At 46.9% G+C, this 22,963-nt stretch overlaps 1 protein-coding gene across 1 annotated transcript in view; it reads left to right on the forward strand.

Moving 5' to 3' along the window:
* The window catches only part of KRT18 (keratin 18), a 28,497-nt gene extending 25,927 nt beyond the window's left edge, over nt 1-2,570 (forward strand). The window contains exon 7 of the mRNA XM_038752128.1: nt 2,391-2,570. Coding sequence (XP_038608056.1) covers nt 2,391-2,523 — 133 coding nt within the window. The 3' untranslated portion in view covers nt 2,524-2,570. The remainder of the gene's footprint in view (nt 1-2,390) is intronic.
* The last annotated feature ends 20,393 nt before the right edge of the window (nt 2,571-22,963 follow it).

Raw genomic sequence — 22,963 nt, forward strand, 5'->3', positions numbered from 1 at the left:
TGTTTGTACATATTTATTACTCTATTTATTTTACTTGTACATATCTATTCTATTTATTTTATTTTGTTAGTATGTTTGGTTTTGTTCCCCGTCTCCCCCTTCTAGACTGTGAGCCCACTGTTGGGTAGGGACCGTCTCTATATGTTGCCAATTTGTACTACCCAAGCGCTTAGTACAGTGCTCTGCACATAGTAAGCGCTCAATAAATACGATTGATGATGATGATGATGATATACATATATATAAACATATAAACATATATGTGTATTTGTGTGATTGTGTCTGGAGGGGTGTTTCTGTGATGTGTGTCTGTGGGCGGGGGGGCGTCTGTGTATTTGTGTAATTGTGCCTGGGGGGTTGTATAGGCAATCGTTCAACCGTATTTATTAATAATAATAATAATGACGGCATTTATTAAGCGCTTACTATGTGCAAAGCACTGTTCTAAGCGCTGGAGAGGTACTGTGCACAGAGCACCGACCTTAACACTTGGGAGAGGACAACACAACAATATAACAGGCACGTTCCCTGCCCACAACAAACTTTCAGTCTAGAGGGGGAAGACAGACATTAATAGCCCGGAAAGAGCCCGGGCTTTGGAGTCAGAGGTCATGGGTTCGAATCCCGGCTCCGCCACTTGTCAGCTGGGTGACTTTGGGCAAGTCGCTTCACTTCTCCGGGCCTCAGTGACCTCATCTGGAAAATGGGGATTAAGTCTGTGAGCCCCCTGTGGGACAACTTGATTACCTTGTATCTACCCCAGCGCTTAGAACAGTACTTTGCACATAGTAAGCGCTTAATAAATGCCATTATTATTATTATTAATAGAAATAAATGACAGATAGGACATGAGTGCTGTGGGCTGGAGGGGGGGGTGTGCATTTGTGTGATTGTGACCGAGGGTGTTTGTATTTGTGTGGTCACATCTGTGTGTGGTTGTGTCTGTCGGAATGTCTGGGGGGTGTGTGTGTGTTTTTGAGGAGGGGGTGTGTGGGTTTAGGAGCTGAGGGGGAGGGTGTGTGGGCGCCTGAATCTCTCTTGTGTGAGGGAGGAATTGTGCGATCTCCGTCTCCCAAGCGCTTAGTCCAGTGCTCTGCACACAGTAAGCGCTCAATAAATATGAATGATTGATTGAAAGCGCCCAGGCTTGGGAGACAGAGGTTGTGGGTTCTAATCCCGCCTCTGCCACTTGTCAGCTGTGACTTCAGGCAAGTCACTTTCTCTGGGCCTCGGTGACCTCATCTGGAAAATGGGGATGAAGACTGTGAACCCCACCCGGGACAACCTGATAATCTTGTATCTCCCCCGGTGCTTGGCACATAGTAAGCGCTTAATAAATGGCATCATTATTATTCCCCTGCCGCCTTACCTCCTTCCCCTCCCCACAGCACCTGTATATATGTATGTATGTATTTATTACTCTTTTATTTGTACATATTTATTCTATTTATTTTATTAATATAATAATAATAACAATGATGGTATTTGTTAAGCGCTTACTATGTGCAAAGCACTGTTCTAAGCGCTGGGGGGGATACAAAGGTGATGAGGTTGTCCCATGTGGGGCTCACAGTCTTCATCCCCATTTTACAGATGAGGGAACTGAGGCTCAGAGAAGTTAAGTGACTTGCCCAAGATCACACAGCAGACATGTGGTGGAGACATGTTAATATGTTTTGCTTTGTTCTCCGTCTCCCCCTTCTAGACTGTGAGCCCGCTGTGGGGTAGGGACCGTCTCTCTATGATGCCAATTTGGACTTCCCAAGCGCTTAGTACAGTGCTCTGCACACAGTAAGCACTCAATAAATACGATTGATTGACTGATTGATTGAGCCCACTGTTGGGTAGGGACCGTCTCTCTATGTTGCCACCTTGGACTTCCCAAGCGCTTAGTCCAGTGCTCTGCACACAGTTAAGCGCTCAATAAATTAGAGAGGCAGCGTGGCTCAGTGCAAAAGAGCCCGGGCTTTGGAGTCAGAGGTCATGGGTTCAAATCCCGGCTCCGCCCGTGGTCCACTGTGGGACTTTGGGCAAGTCACTTCACTTCTCCGGGCCTCAGTTCCCTCATCTGGAAAATGGGGATGAAGACTGTGAGCCCCCCGTGGGACAACCTGATCACCCTGTAACCTTCCCAGTGCTTAGAACAGTGCTTGGCACATAGTAAGCGCTTAATAAATGCCACTTTAAAAATAAATAAATAAATAAATGCGACTGATTGATTAACAAATACCATCATTATTATTATTATTATCATCTTGCACTGGAGCAGGCACGCAGGAACCAATTGCCGCAGTGGGGTGGGCCGGGGTAGCCCCAAGGCTACCCGGTGTGGGTAGCCCCGAGGATGCCCCAGGCTCAGGGTGCCCCCCATCTCTGTGCCCCCTCTTCAGCCTCCGCGACGCCCTGGATAGCAAGAGCAGCGGCAGCCCGGGCATCGTGCAGAGCGTCCACAAGACCACCCGGACCATCGTGGACGGCAAGGTGGTGTCTGAAACCAACGACTCCAAGGTCATCCGCCGCTAGGCCCCACCACCGGCCTCGCGGGGCGGCCAATAAAGGCTCAGATGGGATGAATCGCGCCTCCTGTGCTTCCTCTTCCCCCGCCGTGTCCAATCAATCAATCAATCATATTTATTGAGCACTTACTGTGTGCAGAGCACACAAGTTCCACAGGTGTCCACACCTGCTTAACACGGGGGGGGAAACACCACCGCCCTGCCTCTGCTTCCCCCTCCTTGCTTCCCCCTTCCCAATCTCAGCAGGGTGGAATCCCATGGGAGGTCTTCCCAATCCCGAGGTGGGTGGGATCCCCTGTACTTTACCCCGAGTGGGTAATAAGAATAATAATAATGTTGGTATTTGTTAAGCGCTTACTATGTGCAAAGCACCGTTCTAAGCGCTGGGGAGGTTACAAGGTGATCAGGTTGTCCCCCCCGGGGGGCTCACAATTTTAATCCCCGTTTTACAGATTCTTGTTCTATATCACTGCAGTCAACCAATCAATCATATTTATTGAGCGCTTACTGTGTGCTGTGCACTGCGCTAAGGGCTCAGAGTATACTGTAACAGTTGGCTTCAATCAATCCATCAATCGTATTTATTGAGCGCTTACTGTGTGCAGAGCACTGTACTAAGCGCTTAGGAAGTCCAAGTTGGCAACATCTAGAGACGGTCCCTACCCAACAGTGGGCTCACAGTCTAGAAGTCTATTTTATTTTATTTTGTTAGTATGTTTGGTTTTGTTCTCTGTCTCCCCCTTTTAGACTGTGAGCCCACTGTTGGGTAGGGACTGTCTCTATATGTTGCCAATTTGTACTTCCCAAGCGCTTAGTACAGTGCTCTGCACATAGTAAGCGCTCAATAAATACGATTGACGATGATGATGATAGAAGGAAGAAAGAATGAGGAGGCATGAGAGCTGAGGTAACTGAGGCACAGAGAAGTTAAGTGGCTTGCCCAGAGTCACCCAGCTGACAGTTGACGGAGCCGGGATTTGAACCCATGACCTCTGACTCCAAAGCCCGGGCTCTTCCCACTGAGACACGCTGCTTCTGGCTAATCTCCACCCCCTCGATCCGTGGTATCTCTTGAGCACTTACTGCGTGCGGAGCCCGGGACGCTAGACCGTGAGCTCGTCGTGGGCGGGGAGCGCGTCTGCCGATCCTGTATTGCTTGCCTTGATCCCAGTGCTTAGTACAGTGCCTGGCAACTTGTGCTTCCCAAGCGCTTAGTACAGTGCTCTGCACACAGTAAGCGCTCAATAAATACGACTGAATGAATGAATGGCACATAGCAAGCGCTTAAATATCACGTTACTATCATCATCATCAATCGTATTTATTGAGCGCTTAATGTGTGCGGAGCACTGTACTAAGCGCTTGGGAAGTCTTCCAAGCGTTTAGTACAATGCTCTGTGCACAGTAAGCGCTTGATTATACTAAGCGCTTGGGGGAGGATAATTGAGGTGGTGGATACGATCCCTGCTCCGTCTAGTTGGGGAGACACAGACACTGAAATATTTTGGTCCACCGACCGGGTCCAGGCCACCTGATTTGGAATAAATTCAACCCCACGACCGGCATAAACTTCCCAAGGGGGCAGATTTTTGCATCACGGGAAGCTGTGCTTCCTTTGGTTTTGAATCCACCCTCTCTGGTCACTTGAGCAGTGGTATTGACTGAGCGCCGTGAGGTTGGGGTGACCAGACCGCCTTCCCTGGTCCCTGTGATCCCACCTTAGTCTTTCACACCCGGAACCTTCGTGCTGGAAAGCGATAGTCCGGGGGTTTCCCTGAGGCCGGAGTTCTTGGGGAGGGTCTCTGATCCCCCGCCCCAGAATAATAATAAATAATAATAATAATGTTGGCATTTGTTAAGCGCTTACTATGTGCCAAGCACTGTTCTAAGCGTTGGGGGGACACACAAAGTGATCAGGTTGTCCCACGTGGGGCTCACAGTCTTAATCCCCATTTTGCAGATGAGGTCACTGAGGCTCAGAGAAGTGACTTGCCCAACGTCACACAGCAGACGTGTGGCGGAGTCGGGATTTGAACCCATGACCTCTGACTCCAAAGCCCGGGCTCTTTCCACTGAGCCCCGCTGCTCCCTGCTGGCCCTCAGGTCCCCCGGATTGGGCTGCGCACACGCTGAGCGCTTAGTAAGTACGACTGAATGAAAGTCATTTCACTTTAGAGGAGCGCCATGGCTTCGTGGAAAGAGCCCGGGCTTGGGAGTCAAAGGTCGTGGGTTCTAATCCCGACTCCGCCACTTAGCTGGGTGACTTTGGGCAAGTCTTTTAGACTGTGAGCTTAGTACAGTGCTCTGCACATAGTAAGCGCTCAATAAATACGATTGATTGATTGATTGAGCCCACTATTGGGTAGGGACTGTCTCTATATGTTGCCAAATTGTACTTCCCAAGCGCTTAGTACAGTGCTCTGCACACAGTAAGCGCTCAATAAATACGATTGATGATGATGATGATGAAGTCACTTCCCTGGGCCTCAGTGACCTCATCTGTAAAATGGGGATCAAGACTATGAGCCCCGAGTGGGACAACCTGATAACCTTGTATCCACCCCAACGCTTAGAACAGTGCCCTTCTAGACTGTGAGCCCACTGTTGGGTAGGCACCGTCTCTGTATGTTGCCAACTTGTACTTCCCAAGCGCTTAGTACAGTGCTCTGCACACAGTAAGCGCTCAATAAATACGACTGAATGAATCGTATATAGTAAGGACTTAAATACCATAGAGAAGCAGCGTGGCTCAGTGGAAAGAGCCCAGGCTTTGGAATCAGAGGTCACAGGTTCAAATCCCGGCTCCGCCACTTTTCAGCTGTGTGACTTTGGGCAAGTCACTTCAATCAATCAATCAATCGTATTTATTGAGCGCTTACTGTGTGCAGAGCACTGTACTAAGCGCTTGGGAAGTACAAGTTGGCAACATATGTAGTCCCTACCCAACAGTGGGCTCACAGTCTAAAAGTCTTCACGTCCCTGTGCCTCAGTTCCCTCACCTGGAAAATGGGGATGAAGACTGTGAGCCCCTCGTGGGACAACCTGATCACCCCGTAATCCCCCCAGCGCTTAGAACGGTGCTTTGCACATAGTAAGCGCTTAACAAATGCTATCATTATTATTATTATTTGCACATAGTAAGCACTTAATAAATGCCATCGTTATTATTTTTTTTTTTAGAAAAAAGGGGGGAGCGGGGGGAAGGGGGAGAGGATTTCAGGTTTCCAGTCCAACCAGGAGATTCAGAGGCCTGGGCACTGGGTAGCTTGCCAGGACACTGGCACGCTTGATAGCACCACCCTGAACAAAAGGCTTTTGTTAACTGGCTGGGATCCCAGGGTTTGGCTCAAGGTTATCGCCCCCGTGATCCACCTCCGGGGAGGGGGCAGATTCTCTTTCCCTCTCTATTACTCTATTTATTTATTTATTTATTTATTTTACTTGTACATATCTATTCTATTTATTGTATTTTGTTAGTAGGTTTGGTTGTGTTCTCTGTCTCCCCCTTTTAGACTGTGAGCCCGCTGTTGGGTAGGGACCGTCTCTACATGTTGCCAACTTGGACTTCCCGAGCGCTTAGTTTGGACTTCCCAAGCACTTAGTACAGTGCTCTGCACTGATTGTGATTGTGATGATGACTCTCCATCCCCCCATCTTACCTCCTTCCCTTCCCCACAGCACCTGTATATATGTATGTATGTTTGTCCATATTTATTACTCTATTTATTTATTTTACTTGTACATATCTATTCTATTTATTTTATTTTGTTAGTATGTTTGGTTCTGTTCTCTGTCTCCCCCTTTTAGACTGTGAGCCCACTGTTGGGTAGGGACTGTCTCTAGATGTTGCCAACTTGGACTTCCCAAGCGCTTAGTACAGTGCTCTGCACACAGTAAGCGCTCAATAAATACGATTGATGATGATGATAGGGACCGTCCCTATATGTTGCCAACTTGGACTTCCCAAGCGCTTAGTCCAGTGCTCTGCACACAGTAAGCGCTCAATAAATACGATTGATTGATTGATTGATTGGCACACTTGATAGCACCACCCTGAACAAAAGGCCTTTGTTAACTGGCTGGGATCCCAGGGTTTGGCTCAAGGTTATCGCCCCGTGATTCACCTCCGGAGAGGGGGCTGGAGGGGGCAGATTCTCTTTCCCTCTCTACTACTTTATTTATTACTTTCTTTCTTTCTTTCTTTCTTTATTTATTTATTTTACTTGTACATATCTATTCTATTTATTTTATTTTGTTAGTAGGTTTGGTTGTGTTCTCTGTCTCCCCCTTCTAGACTGTGAGCCCGCTGTTGGGTAGGGACCGTCTCTAGATGTTGCCAACTTGGACTTCCCAAGCGCTTAGTCCAGTGCTCTGCACACAGTAAGCGCTCAATAAATACGATTGATTGATTGATTGATTGATTTCCCGAAGGCAGAGAAGGGTCGGGAGGACAGGTGGACGGCTACCTGGAGCCCCAGTCGGTAGATCGTATTTACTGAGCGCTTACCGCGTTCAGACCACTGCACTACGCGCTTGGGAGAGTCCAATAGTACAATATAACAGACACACTCCCCACCCACAACGAACTGACCGTCTGGAGTGTCTACGGGCTTGGTGGGCGCTTGAAAGGCTGAGCCCCTAGGGTGAGGAGACTAATGCTCGGAGGCAGGGGGATGGACCAGTTGACCTCTGGGGAATCTGGGAGTCCCAGAGTCTGGGGGGGGGAAGGATAATAATAATAATGATGGCATTTATTAAGCACTTAATGCTCGGAGGCGGAGGGCTGGACCAGTTGACCTCTGGGGAATCTGGGAGTCCCAGAGTCTGGGGGGGGAAGGATAATAATAATAATGATGGCATTTTTTAAGTGCTTACTACGTGCAAAGCACTGTTCTAAGCGCTGGGGAGGTTACAAGGTGAGCAGGTTGTCCCACGGGGGGCTCACAGTCTCAATCCCCCTTTTCCAGATGAGGTAATTGAGGCACAGAGAGGTTAGGTGACTTGCCCAAAGTCACACAGCTGACAATTGGCGGAGCCGGGATTTGAACCCCTGACCTCTGTCTCCTCTTTCCTCTGAGCCATGCTGCTTCTCCAACGGGACCGTCTCCAGATGTTGCCAACTTGTCCTTCCCAAGCGCTTAGTCCAGTGCTCTGCACACAGTAAGCGCTCAATAAATACGATTGAATGAATGAATGAATGACTGAATGAAGGGGGCACAGCCGAACTAACTTCCCCTTCCCCCCAAACCAGCTGGTAGGATGGTCAAATTGCCAGCGGGAGCAGGGTCCAACTGTCTGTCAATCATTAACCCAGCTGGGATGGATATGGGGGGCCCATTCCCTCTCCTAAAAATAATAATAATAATATCTGTCAAGCACTTACTCCGTGCCAAGCACCGTACTAAGCGCTGGGGTCTCGTCTTATTTTGTCGAGCCGCCTCCGACCCAGAGAGACTCCACGGATGCATTTCTCCCGGAACCCCCACTTCCATCTGCAGTCCGTCTTGGCAATAGATCCAAAGAGTTTCCTTGGTAAAAAATAGGGAAGTCGTTGACCCCTATTTATTTTATTTTGTTAGTATGTTTGGTTTTGTTCTCTGTCTCCCCCTTTTAGACTGTGAGCCCACTGTTGGGTAGGGACTGTCTCTATATGTTGCCAACTTGGACTTCCCAAGTGCTTAGTACAGTGCTCTGTACACAGTAAGCGCTCAATAAATACGATTGATTGATTGATTGATTGATTGATTGACCCCTGCCTTCTTCCCGTGCAATAAACTTGGGTCTCCGGCCTTGACTCTCTCCCAGGCCGCTGCTGTGGTCCAGTACGGGTGACTTTTGAGTTGTAGTAGATGGCCTGCCCCTCGCTAGCCACTGCCCAAGGTAAGAACAGAATGGCCAGGCCTCTGCTTGGGTAGGTCTCCATCCCCCCGTCTTACCTCCTTCCCGTCCCCACAGCACCTGTATATATGTATATACATATTTATTACTCTATTTATGTATTTATTTTCCTTGTACATATCTATTCTATTTATTTTATTTTGTTAATATGTTTGGTTTTGTTCTCTGTCTCCCCCTTCTAGACTGTGAGCCCGCTGTTGGGTAGGGACCGTCTCTATATGTTGCCAACTTGTACTTCCCAAGCGCTTAGTACGGTGCTCTGCACACAGTAAGCGCTCAATAAATACGACTGAATGAATGAATGGATGAATGGAGTCAGAGGTCATGGGTTCAAGTCCCGGCTCTTCCGCTTGTCAGCTGTGTGACTTTGGGCAAGTCACTTCACTTCTCTGGGCCTCAGTTATCTCATCTGGAAAATGGGGATTAAGATTGTGAGCCCCACATGGGACAACCTGATCACTTGGTATCCTCCCCAGCGCTTAGAAGAGTGCTTTGCACATAGTAAGCATTTAACAAATACCAAAATTATTATTATTATTCATGTCTCTAAGTGTCTCTGTGTGTGTGTCTCTCACATACACACAAGCACGCATTCATTCATTCATTCAATCGTATTTATTGAGCGCTTACTCTGTGCAGAGCACCGTACTAAGCGCTTGGGAAGTGCAAATCGGCAACAGAGAGAGATGGTCCAAAGCCCGGGCTCTTTCCACTGAGCCACGCTGCTTCTCTGAATAGATATAGAGAGTCTCTCAGAGACAGACAGGCAGGTAGAGATAGTTACACTGAGCGAGAGATAAATAAAAATATTTATTTTATTTTGTTAGTACGTTTGGTTTTGTCTCCCCCTTTTAGACTGTGAGCCCACTGTTGGGTAGGGACTGTCTCTATATGTTGCCAATTTGTACTTCCCAAGCGCTTAGTCCAGTGCTCTGCACACAGTAAGCGCTCAATAAATACCATTGATGATGATGATGAGAGACGGTCACCTAAAAGCCGAGACAGACACCCACAGACTGACAGAGCGATCCATGGAGACGGATGTGTGAAACGCGGAGACAGACAAATAAATCCGCTCAGATATTCATTCATTATTCCTTCAATCGTATTTATTGAGCGCTTACTGTGTGCAGAGCACTGGACTAAGCGCTTGGGAAGTCCAAGTTGGCAACTGCCAGTTGGCCAGGAGAAAGGATGAAGCCATCTGGGCAGGAGTGAGCCGGGGGGAAGAGAAAAGATGGGAGTGTCTGTTTTCCATGTGACTCCAAGATTTTTCCATTATGTCTAAAATTAAAGGCTTTAAAAAAAATGAAAAAAAACCCCAAATTAGCTCTCTTCCTCCCTTCAAGGGCCCTACTGAGAGCTCACCTCCTCCAGGAGGCCTTCCCAGACTGAGCCCCGTCCTTCCTCTCCCCCTCATCCCCCTCTCCATCCCCCCCATCTTACCTCCTTCCCTTCCCCACAGCACCTGTATATATGTATATATGTTTGTACATATTTATTACTCTATTTATCTTACTTGTACATATCTATTCTATTTATTTTATTTTGTTAGTATGTTTGGTTTTGTTCTCTGTCTCCCCCTTTTAGACTGTGAGCCCGCTGTTGGGTAGGGACTGTCTCTATATGTTGCCAACTTGTACTTCCCAAGCGCTTAGTCCAGTGCTCTGCACACAGTAAGGGCTCAATAAATACGATTGATTGATTGAGTGGGGGAGTTGGGGGGCGGTGGCTGAGCCTTTGATCTTTCTCTGATATCCCGGCCTCTTCCAAGGAAGGCAGGAAACCACACCCGCCCACTCTGTTTCCGCCTCATTACCCGAGCAAAGACAACCAGGGCATTTCATTTAATCAGTTAATCCAGGGGGGATTTATTGAGGGCTTGCTGTGTACAGAGCACTGTACTAAATGCTTGGGAGAATACAGCAGAATTAATCATTAATCCATCCGTGGGATTTATTGAGGGCTTATTGTGTGCAGAGCACCGTACTAAATGCTTGGGAGACTACAATGCAACAGAATTAATCAGTCAATCCCTGGGATTTATTGAGGGTTTATTGTCTGCTCTTATCTCTCTGGCCATTCATTCCCAGTTTCCTACCGGGGCTCCTCTTCTCCCTCCCACCCCCTTACTGTAGGGGTTCCTCAGGGGTCAGTTCTTGGTCCCCTTCTGTTCTCCACCTCTACTCACTCCCTTGGTGAACCCATTCATTCCCATGTCTACAACTATCATCCCTATCCAAATCTCCATCTCCTCCCCTGTTCTCTCTCCCTTCCTCCAGGATCCTATCTCCTCCTGCCTTCAGGACATCTCCACCTGGATCTCCTCCTGCCTTCAGGACATCTCCACCTGGATGTCCTCCCGCCACCTTACTCTATTATTTATTTTATTTGTACATATTTATTCTATTTATTTTCTTTTCTTAATATGTTTGGTTTTGTTCTCTGTCTCCCCCTTCTAGACTGTGAGCCCACTGTAGGGTAGGGACCGTCTCTAGATGTTCATTCATTCACTCAAACGTATGTTTGTACATATTTATTACTCCATTTATTTATTTTATTTGTTCTATTTATTTTCTTTTCTTAATATGTTTTGTTTTGTTTTATTTTATTTATTCTATTTATTTTATTTTCTTAATATGTTCTGTTTTGTTCTCTGTCTCCCCCTTCTAGACGGTGAGCCCACTGTAGGGTAGGGACCGTCTCTAGATGTTCATTCATTCACTCATACGTATGTTTGTACATATTAATTACTCCATTTATTTATTTTATTTGTTCTATTTATTTTATTTTCTTAATATGTTTTGTTTTATTTTATTTATTCTATTTTGTTAATATGTTTTGTTTTGTTCTCTGTCTCCCCCTTCTAGACTGTGAGCCCACTGTTGGGTAGGGACCGTCTCTAGATGTTCATTCATACGTACGTTTGTACGTATTTATTACTCTATTTTATTTGTACATATTTATTCTATTTATTTTATTTTGTTAATATGTTTTGTTTTGTTCTCTGTCTCCCCCTTCTAGACTGTGAGCCCACTGTAGGGTAGGGACCGTCTCTAGATGTTCATTCATTCACTCATACATATGTTTGTACATATTTATTACTCTATCATTTATTTATTTTATTTGTTCTATTTATTTTCTTTTCTTAATATGTTTTGTTTTATTTTATTTATTCTATTTATTTTCTTTTCTTAATATGTTTTGTTTTGTTCTCTGTCTCCCCCTTCTAGACTGTGAGCCCACTGTAGGGTAGGGACCATGTCTAGATGTTCATTCATATACTCATACGTATGTTTGTACATATTTATTACTCCATTTATTTATTTTATTTGTTCTATTTGTTTTCTTAATATGCTTTGTTTTGTTTTATTTTATTTATTCTATTTATTTTCTTTTCTTAATATGTTTGGTTTTGTTCTCTGTCTCCCCCTTCTAGACTGTGAGCCCACTGTAGGGTAGGGACCGTCTCTAGATGTTCATTCATTCATTCATACGTATGTTTGTATGTATTTATTACTCTATTTTATTTGTACATATTTATTCTATTTATTTTATTTTGTTAATATGTTTTGTTTTGTTCTCTGTCTCCCCCTTCTAGACTGTGAGCCCACTGTAGGGTAGGGACCTGCTCTAGATGTTCCTTCATTCATTCATACGTATGTTTGTACGTATTTATTACTCTATTTTATTTGTACATATTTATTCTATTTATTTTATTTTGTTAATATGTTTTGTTTTGTTCTCCGTCTCCCCCTTCTAGACTGTGAGCCCCCTGTTGGGTAGGGATCGTCTCTATATGTTGCCAACTTGTACTTCCCAAGCACTTAGTACAGTGCTCTGCACACAGTAAGCGCTTGATAAATACGATTGAATGAATACAACAGAATTAATCAATCAATCCGTGGGATTTATTGAGCGCTTACTGTGTGCGGGGCACTGTACTGAGTACTTGGGAGAGTACAATATAACAATAAACAGACATAGTCCCTGCCCACAGTGATCAGGGCGAGCCAATGCCAGGGCAGAGGGCTGAAGCCCAGGGAAGCAGTGTGGCCTAATGGGTAGAGCCCGGGACGTCAATCAGAAGGACCTGGGTTCTAATCCCTGTTCTGCCACTTGCCTGCTGTGTGATCTTGGGCAAGCCACTTCACTTCCCTATGCCTCAGTTCCCTCATTTGCTAGATGTGCTCGACTTGCTAGAGAAGCAGCGTGGCTGAGTGGAAACAGCCCGGGCTTTGGAGTCAGAAGTCATGGGTTCAAATTCCGGCTCCGCCACTTGTCAGCTGTGTGACTTTGGGCAAGTCGCTTCACTTCTCTGGGCCTCAGTTCCCTCATCTGTCAAATGGGGATGAAGACTGTGGGACCCCCGTGGGACAACCTGACCACCTTGTAACCTCCCCAGTGCTTAGAACGGTGCTTTGCACATAGTAAGCGCTTAATAAATGCCATCATTATTATTTATCCATCCCGGCACTTAGAAGAGTCCTTGGCACATAGTAAGTGCTTAACAAATACTGCTTGAGAAGCAGCGTGGCTCAGTGGAAAGAGCACGGGCTTTGGAGTCAGGGGTCATGGGTTCAAATTCCAGCTTCGCCAATTGTCATCTGTGTGACTTTAGCCAAGTCGCTTCACTTCTCTGTGCCTCAGTTCCCTCATCTGTAAAATGGGGATTAAAGACTGTGAGCCCCCGTGTGGGACAACCTGGTCACCTTGTAACCTCCCCAGCGCTTAGAATGGTGCTTTGCGCTTAATAAATGTCATCATTATTATTTATCCATCCCGGCACTTAGAGAAGTCCCTGGAACATAGTAAGTGCTTAACAAATATCGCAATTATTATTATTACCTGCCACAGCTCGGGGGTTAATTGAACACCCTACGTGCATGTTGTTGGTCCCTAAAGGCAAGCAAAATGTTTTCCAGCTTCTCAGGGCCTGGGGGTTAGGGGAGGGAAAGAGAGGTTACATCACAAGAAAACAGCTGCCTCCTCCTCTTCCCCAGTCCAGGCTCATCCTCTGGCTTGGGTGGCGTTTGGTGGTTCATCATCATCATCAATCGTATTTATTGAGCGCCTACTGTGTGCAGAGCACTGTACTAAGCGCTTGGGAAGTACAAATTGGCAACATATAGAGACGGTCCCTACCCAACAGTGGGCTCACAGTCTAAAAGGGGGAGACGAAACCAAACATACTAACAAAATAAAATAAATAGAATAGATATGTACAAGTAAAATAAATAGAGTAATAAATATGTACAACCATATATACATATATCCAGGTGCTGTGGGGAAGGGAAGGAGGTAAGATGGGGGGATGGAGAGGGGGACGAGGGGGAGAGGAAGGAAGGGGCTCAGTCTGGGAAGGCCTCCTGGAGGAGGTGAGCTCTCAGAAGGGCCTTGATTAGCGCTAAAGGGGTGCCAAGCCCTGGGCTGAGCACTGGGCTACACTGGGAAGCAGAGTGGCCTACTGGACAGAGCCCCAGCCTGGGAGCCGGAGGGCCTGGGTTCAAATTCCGGCTCCGCCAATTGTCAGCTGCGTGACTTTAGGCAAGTCACTTCAGTCAGTCAGTCAATCGTATTTATTGAGCGCTTACTGTGTGCAGAGCACTGGACTAAGCACTTGGGAAGTACAAGTTGGCAACATCTAGAGACAGTCCCTACCCAACAGTGGGCTCACAGTCTAGAAGGGGGAGGCAGAGAACAAAACCAAACATACTAACAAAATAAAATAAATAGAATAGATATGTACAAGTAAAATAAATAAATGGAGTAATAAATATGTACAAACATATACATATATACAGGTATATATATGTATATGTATATATATACATATATATGTATATATACATATATATACACCTGTATATATGCATATATACACACATATATACAGGTATATATATATACATATATATGTATATACATGTATACAGGTATATATATGTATATATACATATATATGTATATATATACATATACATACCTGTATATGTATATATATACATATATATGTATATATACATATATATACCTGTATATATGTATATATACATATATGTATATATATACATATATATACCTGTATATGTGTATATATACATATATATGTATATATACATATATATCTGTATATATGTATATATACACATATATACAGGTATATATATGTGTACATATATACATATATATGTATATACATGTATACAGGTATATATATATATATATATATATCAGGAAAAGGAGGTCTGAGCATTGCCTAATGGCTAGAGCCTGGGCCTTGAAGTCCTGGGTTCTAATTCCGGCTCTGCCACTTGTCTGCTGTGTGTCCTTGGGCAAGTCGCTTAATTTCTCTGTGCCTCAGTTACCTTCTCTGTAAAATGGGGTTTAAGATGGTGAGCCCCAGGTGGGACGGAGACCGTGTCCAACCTGATTAGCTTGTATCCACCCTGGCATTTAGTTCGGCGCCTGGCACGTAGTAAGCGCTTAACAAATACCACTAAATAAAAACAAACCTTCCCCAGCCCCTGTCCTTTTCTCTCTTAGGGGCCGAAGAGAGGGAAGGAGGGAGAGAGAAACCAGAAACCGGTTTCTGGTTCTAGGGGGAGAGAGGGAGAGAGACTGTGAGGCCATGTTATTTTACTTGTACCTATCTCTTCTATTTATTTTATTTTGTTAGTATGTTTGGTTTTGTTCTCTGTCTCCCCCTTCTAGACTGTGAGCCCACTGTTGGGTAGGGACCATCTCTGTATGTTGCCAACTTGTACTTCCCAAGTGCTTAGTCCAGTGCTCTGCACACAGTAAACGCTCAATAAATACGATTGATTGATTGGGGGGGGGAGTGTTATCGACAAGTAGGGTGCAAAATAGGTTAATCAGTGTAAATTAAATCAGGGTAAATCAGGGTTCTTGAACCCAGGGTGGTGATGCAGATAGGAAAAATGACTCGGAGACATGAGTTCAGATTGAGCAGCAATGAAGGAAAGTGGCTACCTGCCCGTTCACCTCCCGGGAGAGGGACGAGTGACAAGCAGCCCCGATCCCAATATCACTGTGTCTTTTATTGAGTTACAGCAACATGGGAATGGGGCATTTGGGAATTTCAGGAATTGGGACCAGCTGGATGTTACAGATTATCTTTGTTCTCCGTTCCCACGCCTTGCACAGATAGGTAATAGGGATGTAAATTCTCTTCGGATGGGTGTTGATGGCCTTGAAGGCATCTTTTACAGACTTGTTCTTTCAGCCTGCAGAAATGGAAGGTTACTGTCAGCATATACAAAATGGAGTCAGTCACGTCAAGTCCTCTGTGGACAACAGGAGAGAGACTGTGAGGCCATGTCTGTGTCTGGTGCGATTTACCTTATCTACCCCAGTGCTTGACACATAGTAAATGCTTAACAAATATCATAGTTATTATTATTTTAAGGTAACCAGCTCAGAAACAGTCCCAGCCTCACACTCTCTTCTGCGTTCTCTTGGGGAGAGAGGGAGAAAGGGAGGGAGGGGGAGAGGGAGAGAAGGAGAGAAAGAGAAGCAGCGTGGCTCAGTGGAAAGAGCCTGGGCTTTGGAGTCAGAGGTCATGGGTTCAAATCCCAGCTCCGCCAATTGTCAGCTGTGTGACTTTGGGCAAGTCACTTCACTTCTCTGGGCCTCAGTTCCCTCATCTGTAAAATGGGGATGAAGACTGTGAGCCCCCCGTGGGACAACCTGATCACCTTGTACCTCCCCAGCGCTTACAACAGTGCTCTGCACATAGTAAGTGCTTAATAAATGTCATTTAAAAAAAAAAAAGAAGAAAGAGGGAGAAAGGGGAAGGGGAAGGGAGGGAGAGGGAGGGAGGGAGGGGGAGGGAGAGGGAGGGGGAGAGAGAGGGAGAGAGGGAGAGGGAGGGAGAGGGAGAGAGAGAGAGAGGGAGGGAGAGGGAGGGGGAGAGGGAGGGAGAGGGAGAGGGAGAGGGGGAGAGAGGGGGAGAGGGAGAGGGAGGGGGAGAGGGAGGGAGAGGGAGAGGGAGAGGGGGAGAGAGGGGGAGAGGGAGAGGGAGAGAGGGAGGGAGAGGGAGAGAGGGAGGGAGAGGGAGGGAGAGAGGGAGGGAGGGAGAGGGAGAGAGGGAGAGGGAGGGAGAGGGGGAGAGGGAGGGAGAGGGAGAGGGGGAGAGGGAGGGAGAGGGAGAGAGGGAGGGAGGGGGGGAGAGGGAGGGGAGGGGGGAGAGAGGGAGGGAGAGAGAGGGAGGGAGGGGGGAGAGAGAGGGAGGGAGAGAGGGGGAGAGGGAGGGGGAGAGGGAGGGGGAGGGAGAGGGGGAGGGAGGGGGAGGGAGAGAGAGGGAGAGGGAGAGGGAGGGAGAGGGAGAGAGAGAGGGGGGAGAGAGGGAGAGGGAGAAAGAGGGGGAGAGGGAGAGCGAGAGAGGGGGAGGGGGAGGGAAAGGGAGGGAGGGAGAGGGAGAGGGAGAGAGGGAGAGGGGGAGGGAGGGGAGAGAGAGAGAGAGAGAGAGGGAGAGGGAGAGGGAGAGGGAGAGGGAGAGAGGGAGAGAGGGAGAGGGAGAGAGGGAGAGGGAGAGGGAGAGGGAGAGGGAGAGGGAGAGAGGGAGAGAGGGAGAGGGAGAGAGGGGAGAGGGGAGAGGGGAGAGGGGAGAGGGGAGAGGGGAGGAGGGAGAGGGAGAGGGAGGGGAGAGGGCGAGAGGGAGAGGGGTGGGGAGGGGGAGGGGGAGGGGGGAGAGGGGATGGAGGGGGAGAGGGAGGGGAGAGGCGGGAAAGAGAGAGAGCGCATGCGCGGGCCCTGATTGCGCCCTCCGTCCGTCCGTCCGTCCCTCGGCCCCGCCCCGCCCCGCCCCGCCCGCCCTCACCAAGTCCCCTTGGCTGCGGTTCTGGCGCCCCCCAGTGGCTGCGCCCCGTCCCTCCCTCCCTCTCTCCGTCCGTCGTCCATGAGGCGGCGGGCCGGCCGCCCGGCCGGCCGCCATTTTAGCGTGGGCCAGCGGCCCCTCCAATCAATCAATCAATCAATCAATCGTATTTATTGAGCGCCTACTGTGTGCAGAGCACTTGGGAAGTACAAGGCGGCAGCCTAGAGAGACGGTCCCTACCCAACAGCGGGCTCACAGTCTGGAAGGGGGAGACAGAGAACCAAACCAAACATACTCACAAAATAAAATCAATAGAATAGCTTTGTACAAGTAAAGTAAATAAATAAATAGAGTAATCAATATATACAAACATATCTACATATATACGGGTGCTGTGGGGAAGGGAAGGAGGTAACCCCCTCCAACCCACTCCAACCCACGCCGGATAACCCCGTCACGGGCCTTGCCCATGGCCGGGGGACGGGGACCCACCGGCAGCCATGATTTCTTCATCCACCTTTTAATGGCCGATATCAGAAAGTGCCAGGGAAGGCCCCGGGACCCGGAGAACGGGGGAAACGGGGGGCAGCAGGGTGGGCCCCACATGGCCCAGGGACACCATTACCTTCTACCCACCCCACACCTTACTACGGTACCCCATCATCATCATCATCATCATGGTATTTGTCAAGTGCTAAGCACAGGGGGGATACAAGGTGATCAGGTTGTCCCACGGGGGGCTCACAGCCATCATCCCCATTTTCCAGGTGAGGTCACTGAGGCCCGGAGAAGTGAAGCGACTTGCCCGAAGTCACACAGCTGACAATTAGACCGTGAGCCCGCTGTTGGGTAGGGACCGTCTCTATATGTTGCCAGCTTGGACTTCCCAAGCGCTTAGCCCAGTGCTCTGCACACAGTAAGCGCTCAATGAATACGATTGATTGAATGAATGTTGCCAACTTGTACTTCCCAAGCGCTCAGTCCAGTGCTCTGCACACAGTAATTGCTCAATAAATAATAAAGACGATTGAATGAATGAATTGGCGGAGCCGGCATTTGAACCCATGACCTCTGACTCCAAAGCCTGTGCTGTTTCCACTGAGCCACACTGCTGCTCAAAATACAAGGTAAGCAGGTTGTCCCACGGGGGGCTCATAGTCTTCGGCCCCATTTTCCAGATGAGGTCACTGAGGCCCGGAGAAGTGAAGTGACTTGCCCAAAGTCACACGGCTGACAATTAGACCGTGAGCCCGCTGTTGGGTAGGGACCGTAGAAGCAGCGTGGCTCAGTGGGAAGAGCCCGGGCTTTGGAGTCAGAGGTTATGGGTTCCAATCCCAACTCCACCAACTGTCAGCTGTGTGACTTTGGGCAAGTCACTTCACTTCTCTGGGCCTCAGTCACCTCATCTGGAAAATGGGGATTAAGACTGAGCCCCACGAGGGACAACCTGATCACCTTGTAACTTCCCCAGCGCTTAGAACAGTGCTTTGCACATAGTAAGCACTTAATAAATGCTATTATTATTATATGTTGCCAACTTGTACTTCCCAAGCACTTAGTACAGTGCTCTGCAAACAGTAAGCGCTCAATAAATATGATTGAATGAATGAATGAACTGGCAGAGCCGGGATTTGAACCCATGACCTCTGACTCCAAAGCCTGTGCTCTTTCCACTGAGCCACACTGCTTCTCAAAATGCAAGGTAATCAGGTTGTCCTCCGTGGGGCTCACAGTCTTCATCCCCATTTTACAGATGGGGTCGCTGAGGCCCAGAGAAGTGAAGTGACTTGCCCAAAGTCACCCAGCTGGCAATTGGCGGAGCTGGGATTTGAACCCATGACCTCTGACTCCCAAGCCAGGGCTCTTTCCACTGAGCCACACTGCTTCTCAAAATGCGAGGTAATCAGGTTGTCCTCCGTGGGGCTCACAGTCTTCATCCCCATTTTACAGATGAGGTCGCTGAGGCGCAGAGGAGTGAAGTGACTTGCCCAAAGTCACCCAGCTGACAATCGGCGGAGCCGGGATTTGAACCCATGACCTCTGACTTCCAAACCAGGGCGCTTTCCACTGAGCCACGCTGCTTCTCACACCGTACCTAGTAAGTGCTTAACAAAACCACAATCATTATTAATATTATTATTACAAGGTAATTAGGTTGGTCACAGTCCCTGTCCCACATAATAATAATGGCATTTAGGTGCTTACTATGTGCAAAGCACTGTTCTAAGCGCTAGGGAGGATACAAGGTGATCCAGCTGTCCCACGGGGGGCTCACAGTCTGAATCCCCATTTTACAGATGAGGGAACTGAGGCACAGAGAATAATAATAATAATAATGGCATTTGTTAAGTGTTTACTATGTGCCAAGCACTGTTCTAAGCGCTGGGGAGGATACAAGGTGATCAGGTTGCCCCACGGGGGGCTAACAGTCTTCATCCCCATTTGACAGATGAGGTAACTGAGGCCCAGAGAAGTGAAGTGACTTGCCCAAAGTCACACAGCTGATAAGTGGCGGAGCCGGGATTAGAACCCATGACCTGACTCATTCATTCATTCAATCGTATTTACTGAGCGCTTACTGTGTGTACAGCACTGTACTAAGCGCTTGGGAAGTACAAGTTGGCAACATATAGAGACGGTCCCTGCAAGGGAGTGCTTCAATTCCACAGTTATTATTATTATTACAAGGTAATTAGGTTGGCCACAGTCCCTGTCCCAAATGGGGCTCTCCGTCATAAGATTGAACGAATGAATAATAATAATAATGTTGGTATTTGTTAAGCGCTCACTATTACCGTTCTAAGCGCTGGGGGAGACACTGCACACAGTAAGCGCTCAGTAAATACGATTGAAGGAATGAATGCCAACTTGTACTTCCCAAGCGCTTAGTACAGTGCTGTGCACACAGTAAGCGCTCAATGAATATGATTGAATGAATGAATGAATGAAGATGTGATTCCTGAAGGTGTAATGATTCTTGAGGTGGTTCAATCAATCAATCAATTGTATTTATTGAGCGCTTACTGTGTGCAGAGTACTGTACTAAGCGCTTGGGAAGTACACGTTGGAAACATAGAGACAGTCCCTACCCAACAGTGGGCTCACAGTCTAAAAGAGTTCAGATAGGGTTCTGTCCAGGTTGGGGGGTTATAAGCCCCCTTCTAGCCTGTGAGCCCGCTGTTGGGTAGGGACCGTCTCTAGATGTTGCCAACTTGGACTTCCCAAGCGCTTAGTACAGTGCTCTGCACACAGAAAGCGCTAGCTCCCTCCTTCCTCTCCCCCTCACCCCCCCTCTCCATCCCCCCGTCTTACCTATAATAATAATAATAATGGCATTTATTAAGCGCTTACTATGTGCAGAGCACTGTTCTAAGCGCTGGGGAATTTACAAGGTGATCAGGTTGTCCCACGTGGGGCTCACAGTCTTCATCCCCATTTTACAGTTGAGGGAACTGAGGCCCAGAAAAGTTAAGTGACTTGCCCAAAGTCACACAGTTGACAAGCGGTGGAGCCGGGATTTGAACCCATGACCTCTGACTCCAGAGCCCAGGCTCTTTCCACTGAGCTACCTCCTTCCCTTCCCCACAGCACCTGTATATATGTATATATGTTTGTACAGATTTATTACTCTATTTATTTTACTTGTACATGTCTATTCTACTTATTTTGTTAATATGTTTGGTTTTGTTCTCTGTCTCTCCCTTCTAGACTGTGAGCCCACTGTTGGGTAGGGACCGTCTCTAGATGTTGCCAACTTGGACTTCCCAAGCACTTAGTCCAGTGCTCTGCACACAGTAATTGCTCAATGAATACAATTGAATGAATGAATGACTCTATTTGTTTTATTTGTACATATCTATTCTATTTATTTTATTTTGTTAATATGTTTGGTTTTGTTCTCTGTCTCCCCCTTCTAGATTGTGAGCCCACTGTCGGGTAGGGACCGTCTCTATATGTTGCCAACTTGGACTTCCCAAGCGCTTAGTCCAGTGCTCTGAGCACAGTAATTGCTCAATAAATACAACTGAATGAATGAATGATTCTATTTATTTGTTTTATTTGTACATATCTATTCTATTTATTTTACTTTGTTAATATGTTTTGTTTTGTTCTCTGTCTCCCCCTTCTAGACTGTGAGCCCACTGTCGGGTAGGGCCCGTCTCTATATGTTGCCAACTTGGACTTCCCAAGCGCTTAGTCCAGTGCTCTGCACACATTAATTGCCCAATAAATACGATTGAATGAATGAATGACTCTGTTTTATTTGTACATATCTATTCTATTTATTTTGTTAATATGCTTGGTTTTGTTCTCTGCCTCCCCATTCTAGACTGTGAGCCCGCTGTTGGGTAGGGACCATCTCTAGATGTTGCCGACTTGTACTTCCCAAGCACTTAGTACAGTGCTCTGCGCACAGTAAGAGCTCAATAAATACGATTGAATGAATGACTATTTATTTGTTTTATTTGTACATATCTATTCTATTTATTTTGTTAATATGTTTGGCTTTGTTCTCTGTCTCCCCCTTCTAGACTGTGAGCCTGCTGTTGGGTAGGGACCGTCTCTATATGTTGCCAACTTGGACTTCCCAAGCTCTTAGTCCAGTGCTCTGCACACAGTAATTGCTCAATAAATACGATTGAATGAATGAATGAATGACTCTATTTATTTGTTTTATTTGTACATATCTATTCTATTTATTTGGTTAATATGTTTGGTTTTGTTCTCTGCCTCCCCATTCTAGACTGTGAGCCCGCTGTTGGGTAGGGACCGTCTCTAGATGTTGCCGACTTGTACTTCCCAAGCACTTAGTACAGTGCTCTGCGCACAGTAAGAGCTCAATAAATACGATTGAATGAATGACTATTTATTTGTTTTATTTGTACATATCTATTCTATTTATTTTGTTAATATGTTTGGCTTTGTTCTCTGTCTCCCCCTCCTAGACTGTGAGCCCGCTGTTGGGTAGGGACCGTCTCTATACGTTGCCAACTTGGACTTCCCAAGCGCTCAGTACAGTGCTCTGCGCACAGTAAGCGCTCAATAAATACGATTGAATGAATGAATGAATGACTCTATTCATTTGTTTTATTTGTACATATCTATTTGGTTAATATGTTTTGTTTTGTTGCCTGTCTCCCCCTTCTAGACTGTGAGCCCGCTGTTGGGTAGGGACCGTCTCTAGATGTTGCCAACTTGGACTTCCCAAGCGCTTAGTCCAGTGCTCTGCACACAGTAAGCGCTCAATAAATACGATTGAATGAATGACTCTATTTGTTTTATTTGTACATATCTATTCTATTTATTTGGTTAATATGTTTGGTTTTGTTCTCTGCCTCCCCCTCCTAGACCGCGAGCCCACTGTTGGGTAGGGACCCTCTCTAGATGTTGCCGACTTGTACTTCCCAAGCGCTTAGTCCACTGCTCTGCACACAGTAAGCGCTAAATAAATACGATTGAATGAATGAATAAATGTGTTACTCTATTTATACATATTTATTATATTTATTTTATTTTGTTGATATGTTTTATTTTGTTCTCTGTCTCCCCCTTCTAGACTGTGAGCCCGCTGTTGGGTAGGGACCGTCTCTATACGTTGCCAACTTGGACTTCCCAAGCGCTCAGTACAGTGCTCTGCGCACAGTAAGCGCTCAATAAATACGATTGAATGAATGAATGAATGATTAGATTCAGCCCTTCCTTCCGGCCC

Source organism: Tachyglossus aculeatus, chromosome 10 (genome assembly GCF_015852505.1).
Source record: "Tachyglossus aculeatus isolate mTacAcu1 chromosome 10, mTacAcu1.pri, whole genome shotgun sequence".
Taxonomy (NCBI): Eukaryota; Metazoa; Chordata; class Mammalia; order Monotremata; family Tachyglossidae; genus Tachyglossus; species Tachyglossus aculeatus.